We start from the raw sequence: 7,031 nt of genomic DNA, 5'->3' as shown, positions 1-7,031 counted from the left end.
TGAATATAAAAATATTCACTATGTTTTTGAACTTTGTTCAGTGTGTATTAAAAAATTGTTCAACGTATATTGCAAAATATTCAATGCGCACTCAAACATTGTCAACACATAAATTCAAATTTTTTCATCTTATACTACAAAAAGTTAATCGTATAATACAAAAAAGTTCATCGCGAATAATATAAAATGTTCATCGTATATTAAGAAAATATTCAACGGATATTACGAAATGTTCGTGCATATTTTTCAAAATTTTCAAAAGAAGTTCGCTACTTAAAGTTTCGCGCTGTGAATCTATCAATTGAACTCACTACTTAAGTTGGTTAGTTACACTAGCTCATGACAGGAAGTCGCGTGTTCGAGTCACTCGCACGTCACTTTATCTAAAAAAAATTTGCGCCCCAGGAGTTCGATAGCTCCAAATGGGCCAGCCCATTCGTGGCTGCCTTCAGCAAATGCTCAACAATTTGCCACCCGCGGGCGGCAAATAGGAGCTCTCACGGTTGCATGGTTGTGTTGAGGTGGCTCATGGGTGGCAAATCTGTGGGTCGGGCCCAATAAGACAACGATCCAGTTGGCCCAGTAGAAAAATTGAAGCCACACTACTTAGCACGGCCCGAAAGAACCCTAATCCCCTCTCCCTGTCTAATGCGAGAGTCGAGCCAGACTGCATCCTAGGGCATGGACTCCCTCACGCCGCCGGCGCCGCCACATCCGCAGAACACCGAAGGTGAAAATATCTACCATATTTCCTTTTTATTGTATTAATGCCTCCATGGTTGCCGCTTAGACAACTAGGAGAGGTCCACTGATCCAGCGGAGAATGGTAGGGGAAGGTTTAGGGTTTTTTTTCTGGGGCAGAGGGGAAGAGATGTCGGGATTCTTCCGGCTTTCGTCGAAGCAGGTTATAGATGGTCATTTGTAGACACAGTCAACGTGGATGATTGTATACCAATCTCTTGTGCTTTGTTTGAAGGAATATATTTGGCTATCGAAGGAAATTCTCGTCAGTTTGATACTTGATTGAGGTGGTATTATAATTTGGTGGTGGATTGATCACATTCCGAAAATTAGCATAATGGGTGACACCTTTTGTTTAGAATGATGCATCCCAACTTTTCATTGTTAGAAAGTTTTCATTTGTTTTCTATTTTACAGGAGAATTTTCCATCCACTCAATCTTCTTGGTAGAATCCTTACTTTTTATCTGCTATCAAACATTCCTTGATCCATATTCACTTAGTTTTCTAATCTTATAAGATTCAAGAGAGCATGACACTCTAATCATTCGTTTTTCTGCCCTTGCAATTTAGGAATCCTGTGAATCAATGACTCTTGCGTGGGCCAAAGTCCTAACTCTTGAGATATGGTTACTTTTCGGGGGCCAAATATATGAGTTAAGAACAAACATAAACTTATATCTTTTGGGTTTGGTGCTTGATTTGTTAACCGCCCTCCTAAAATATCCGGCTACAAGCTAAAAAGGGTGTAACTTATTGTTCAAGTTAGATCGCCATACAATTTATTTTTGTAGCTTATTGAGTTCATTTTCATGTGTGGGTAGGGTAGGAGTACCAAGTGACGTAAACACGCCAACACCTCGAGTGTGACACTTAAACCTTTCTTAATGCAAGGGAGAATTTTTAATCCTTAGGTCATGCGAGAGGGCTTTTACCTTTGCCTACATGGAATTACATATGAACCTAGAACACAATGTAGTCAAGTAACTCATGATTATTTTTCTTTACTCCAGATGATTGTTTCCCACCAAAGAATGCATTGTGTAGGCATGATGAAGAGCAACATGTCCAGGTGTGTATTTTATTAACATATATTGTTGGCTTTCCTTTTTTTCATATACCACTTCACATGTAAACTCATGCATATATGTTTCAGACAATGCAGAGTTGATTTCCTCTATGGGTTAAAATAATTATTTATATATTTAATTTTTTTTGTTAAATGCAATGGCCAACAGGGTATTGCTAGTTAAACAATTCAGTTTGCTTGTAAGTTGAATGTCAATACAGATAGAAGAATTTAATGCGGCAAGGAATTTGAGCAATGTGGAGATATTTTGGCTCAAGCAAACTGGTTTAACATATATTTATGTTTTTACATAAGAAAAAATATGAAGTATTATTACCTTTTGAACAATAAAATAATGAAAATTGTTCGTTAGTGCCAAATTTCTAAATCATACCCAGCTTTTAGGTGCCGTATTAGTTGCCAATTATAAAATGGTAGAATAAATGCAGAGCTTCATGTTGTCTAGAGAATCTAAATACATAGTAAAAATATTTTGTGATTCATTACAAGAGAACATTGATGCTAGATTTGTTGTGTCTACTTGCTATACTATTTAGTGTGATACGTAGAAAATCGTTGTGCAAACTGGGAAGTGGTTTACTGCATTATGTTGTAAAATAAATCGTAAAATGTCCATATGCAGAAAAATCTTTCTAATTTTCTCCTATGATATCATTTGTTCTGCAGAACCGTGATCGGATCAGCACACTGCCGGATGATATTTTAATTGAAATTCTTTCCCTAATGACAATAAGCGAGGCAGCAATGACTGGTTTTCTTTCCACCAGATGGAGGCATGTCTGGAAAAAAGTCGACCATCTCATCCTTGATTCCTATACTTTTGGGATGCAAGAGTTAGAGAAGTCACGTTACCATGAAAATCCTCTTTTGTGGAATGATGTGGCTACAAAGTTTGTTCACAAAGTAAATGGGCTTTTGCACAGTCGTTATGGTAACAAAATCAAGGAATTAATTATCAGATTCCCATTAACCTCAGCCCATGCTTCTAATCTGGATCACTGGATTGAGTCTGCAATTGTAGCCTCTACAGAAAAGCTCTTCCTTGACCTGGATAACAAGTGTTGCAAGGAAGGTTGCACAATTTGTGTGAAAGGCATGAACGCTGCTTCAGAGCCATATGACTTTATCTTGGGGCCTTTTTTTAATGGTAGAGCCGACTCGTTGGACGAATTGACTCTTTTCAATTGCAGTATAGGAACAATGCCTGCAAATATGAGTGGGTTCTCATATCTTAAATCCCTTCTACTCGCCCGTGTGTCAATTGTTGATGAAACCGTTTCAAGTATTATGTCCAACTGCTGTGCTCTTGAAATTATGGTCCTACAATATTGCCATCTATTGGTTCATTTGACGGCTTCTCATGCACGGTTGCAAATCTTGGTTGTTCAATTTTGCAAAAGCTTGGTTAGTATTTGTATTCGTGCTGACAACCTTGAGTCATTCGCATACATGGGCTACAAGATCAATATTGAGTGCGAACGTGCACAATTTCTTGAAATGCTCCATGTTTATTTTGTGAACAAGGATGACTGCCCTTTAGACTTCATAAGTGCATTTCCTAAGCTTCCCAAGCTAGAATTTTTGGTAATCCAGTTTCCTACATGCTTACAGGTATGTAATATATTTGGTCCTTTCTTTGTTTGATCATCTTTAGAAAGTTCATACAGGCTTAATTCGTCTCCTTTTTGTCCCTCTCCAGGTATATCGTGTGTTGCAGCATGCTTCAAGGTTTGCTGGTTTGACAACAGTTATGTTAGTTCTCATGAAACCTTGGAAAGAAGGCATTTCCTCGGTGGCTTATGTTCTCAAATCAGCTCCTCTAATAGAATATTTTGGCCTACATGTAAGTTTTACAAGTTTTATTTCTACATGTTGCTATGCTACACTTATTTACTTACTTTCCTACATATCAACTACCCTTGCAGGGTTGTTGCAAGCTTCATCAACATACTCAGTTGAACATCACATGGCCCGAGGATTTAATACTTGCAAGGCTCTACACTATTATAATTGGTGGGTTTAGTGGGGAATTCGAACTGATGGAACTCGTGTACTTTCTCCTAAGGAGCACACCCGCGTTGGATGTATTCGAAATCGATACACGCGCCATGGAGCCATGGTTGGCCAGGTCCAACGAAGATAAGTTGCAAGATGACATGAGACGTCGTTATGCAAGAGAGATGGCTTACGCACACTTGGTTCCCAAGGTCCCATCCACCGTGAAGTTCCATATTATATGACCTATTCACTCCCTAAAAAATGTAAAGTGTTGCAGAATCGGTGAACAGACCTATGTTGAACTTGATGCATCTTATAGTCAGACCTTGTTTTGGTACTAGCTTAATTCTCCTGGTTTGCTACAAATCAAAATCATATTATTTGAACATATTTAGGATTTGGCTATGCATGTTTACATGCCTAATAAGCTCGTTATGGACCATGTCACACGTTTAGTTACTAAATTCTTGATGTACACAATATGTCCTTGCCTCCAATCAAGTACGTACACCTGATCCACACGCCTAGTAATTCTATCTAATAACATTTTTTTTACTTTGACACTTAAAAGATTTGGCATAGAAATACACGCAACAAACTAATGCTATATTATTTTACCAGCATATGCAAGATATTTGTCCCTTTTTTCGTATGATCATTTTTATAGAAGTGTTTGTATGTGATATTCTTTTAGGGGCAGCAGGAGGTCATACACTCAAAGTCTGGAAACAATACAACACAATCTAGCATGAAAAGAAAAAGAAATCATAGTTGGAAGAAATCTAGTAAATGAAAAATATATTTTTCTGAGCGAAATGGATCCGACGACGGCGTCAACATGCAATATTTAACGCGTCGATTTTTTATGGCACATTGATTTAGCAAGTCTACTTGCGATGGGCCATGTATTACCTTTGTTTTCAACATACACCCACATGTGAGCTGTCCAGTATGGCAACCTTCGTTTAGCAGAGCATACCTTGAGCCCGTATGTTTCATTGGTCTAGGCAGCACCCCTCTTCCCCCCCACCCAGGGGTGGGCCTGTTTTAATTGGATGGTGTAAGCTTGAAACCCCTCCTAGTACACTCATTTTTCTAGGAATGTATCCGATGATATTTCTTTGGGAATGTAACTGATGAAATGAAACTGTGGGTAACACGGTTTGGGGTTGTGCAAATGTATCCGACTTAGAACTATCAAGCGCTACTAGTTAGTTACATTGATAGTATTTGAGACAAAGATGCTCGAGGATAACATGGATAACCATGGAATGCTATTTTGGGAGAACTTCTAAATGACAAAATTCCAGAGCAAGATATTTGGGTGTAGTAAGAAAATATCTAGGAGTTGGATGGTGTTGTAGAGAACTTGAGGGAGAAGATATTTTGTAGTGTGTTTCTAGAGTTATTTTGTATGTCTTGAATTTTGCCACGCGGCAAGAATCGAACAATTTTCAGAATATGGGTGACATCCCCTCTCACCGAAGGAAGATAAACAAGAGAAAAATAAAGGGAGAGCTACCAAATATGAAATAGTAGGTACCATTGGGTGATAGTTGTTTGAACTTGCTGAAAAAGACAGAAACTTTGTGCTCACGCAATTAATTCTAATTTTTTTTATCAGAAAGAGCTTTTGCCCTGATTCTTCTTGCAGAATATTAATATAAAAATTGCTCAGGTCGTCCTATTTTTTTAGAATTTTTGGAGTTCCAGAAGTTTTCGTTTAAGTCAGATTGCTACAATGGCCATATATAAGAGCTATGATAGTGCCATATTATGGAGATTGGTAGGCATCAATGATGAGTCCATTTTGCACTACTTTTTACTTTTTGTTTTGCATAGTAGTCTGAGGATTTTCGGATTCTACTGTGCTTACGCGCTCTTTTTGTCTGATTTTAGAAGGATACTAAAGGAGAAGGTCATTTGAAGCATTAATAGAAAACCATCATTATAAGGGGCAAATATCACGTCAATTTATGTGAGGATAACCAACCATACGAAGTGACGATCAAGGGAGAGCAAGACTAGCGTCGAAGGCTATCCAAAAGAGAAGATGGAACCTGGTACACGAGCGCGCCTGGTCGTACTAGCGGTCATACCAGTCGGCGTCGTCTCCCCCTAGTCAACTAATTCAACCCCGTATGATAGGACCATGCAACAAAAGAACCGAGAGATTGTAACTCACTGTAGAACCCATCGATGTCACCTGTAGAAAATGGATTGATAACTCGCAGGTGTAGGGGATCTATCGTAATATTTTTGATGAGTAAGAGTGTCGAACCCAACGAAGAGCAAAAGAAATCGGTTGATGAAATCTAGTAAGAAATCATTGTAAAAGTGGCAAAGATTGTTTGTAGGATTGTTTGATCACAAGAGAAATTTCAAGAATATGTGTGTATGATTGCTGCAGAGTTCTCTCTTATCTTGTTCTCGTTCTAAGGCCCTACAGGTATCTTGGATCCCATAGATCGATCAGGAGAAGGTAAAGAGGAGGATGACGTGGAACATTATCCCAAACAGCAGTGTGAGAAGGGGTTAATACTGTAGCACAAAGCTATTCGTTCGGGGCGAATGAGGTGTAGTCATTAAACACCCAATGCTTTGTGTGAATGTTTATTCTTATTTCTTAATAACCGATGTAACCTCTCGCGATGGTAAGGGTCATCTGTTGGATAACTGACTCTTGATACAAGTCAAGCATCAGCTAGGACGTACTTTGGACACATCCCCCACATCCTCGCATCGCAAGCACATAACAACGGTTGTTTTCTAGAGCACTGTTTAATATCATAACATTCTGAGCACAAATATAAGGTTGTGAGAGTACGACCTCATACCCATGCCTGTTTTTAATATTAGTGTTTACACCCATAAGGTTCTTAAAGGTCCAACTATTAAACTGAAATTTAATTCATGAGAGCCTTTGTCATAGTGCACATCCCCTCATGGGTTCAATAACTTAGGGTCAGTCCTTGGAAAAAATGCATGTGAATCTTCTAATATCCAAACCGGATCTCAGAAGGTATCAACACGCTCGACCTCTCGCCAAATTAGCACGCACACTAACACTCTTTGTGTACCTCTCCATCTCCCCCACCCACACCTATCCTGCTAGACATGCCTCTCTCTCTCTCTCTCTCTCTCTCTCTCTCGCACACACACATGCCTTTGATCCCACCCTCTCTCCTTCTATATCTCCATTG

At 38.9% G+C, this 7,031-nt stretch overlaps 1 protein-coding gene across 1 annotated transcript; it reads left to right on the top strand.

The window, feature by feature from the left end:
• The first annotated feature begins 640 nt into the window (after positions 1–640).
• LOC119325695 (F-box protein At1g80960-like) lies at positions 641–4,208 on the top strand. The gene is made up of 5 exons (XM_037599413.1): positions 641–730; positions 1,754–1,812; positions 2,497–3,441; positions 3,530–3,673; positions 3,756–4,208. Exons 1-5 carry the CDS (start codon positions 682–684, stop codon positions 4,068–4,070), a joined length of 1,512 nt encoding a protein of 503 aa, XP_037455310.1. The 5' UTR covers positions 641–681; the 3' UTR covers positions 4,071–4,208.
• The last annotated feature ends 2,823 nt before the right edge of the window (positions 4,209–7,031 follow it).

This window comes from Triticum dicoccoides, chromosome 6B (assembly GCF_002162155.2).
Source record: "Triticum dicoccoides isolate Atlit2015 ecotype Zavitan chromosome 6B, WEW_v2.0, whole genome shotgun sequence".
NCBI classification, from domain to species: domain Eukaryota; kingdom Viridiplantae; phylum Streptophyta; class Magnoliopsida; order Poales; family Poaceae; genus Triticum; species Triticum dicoccoides.
This window is presented reverse-complemented; position numbering and strand designations above follow the sequence as displayed.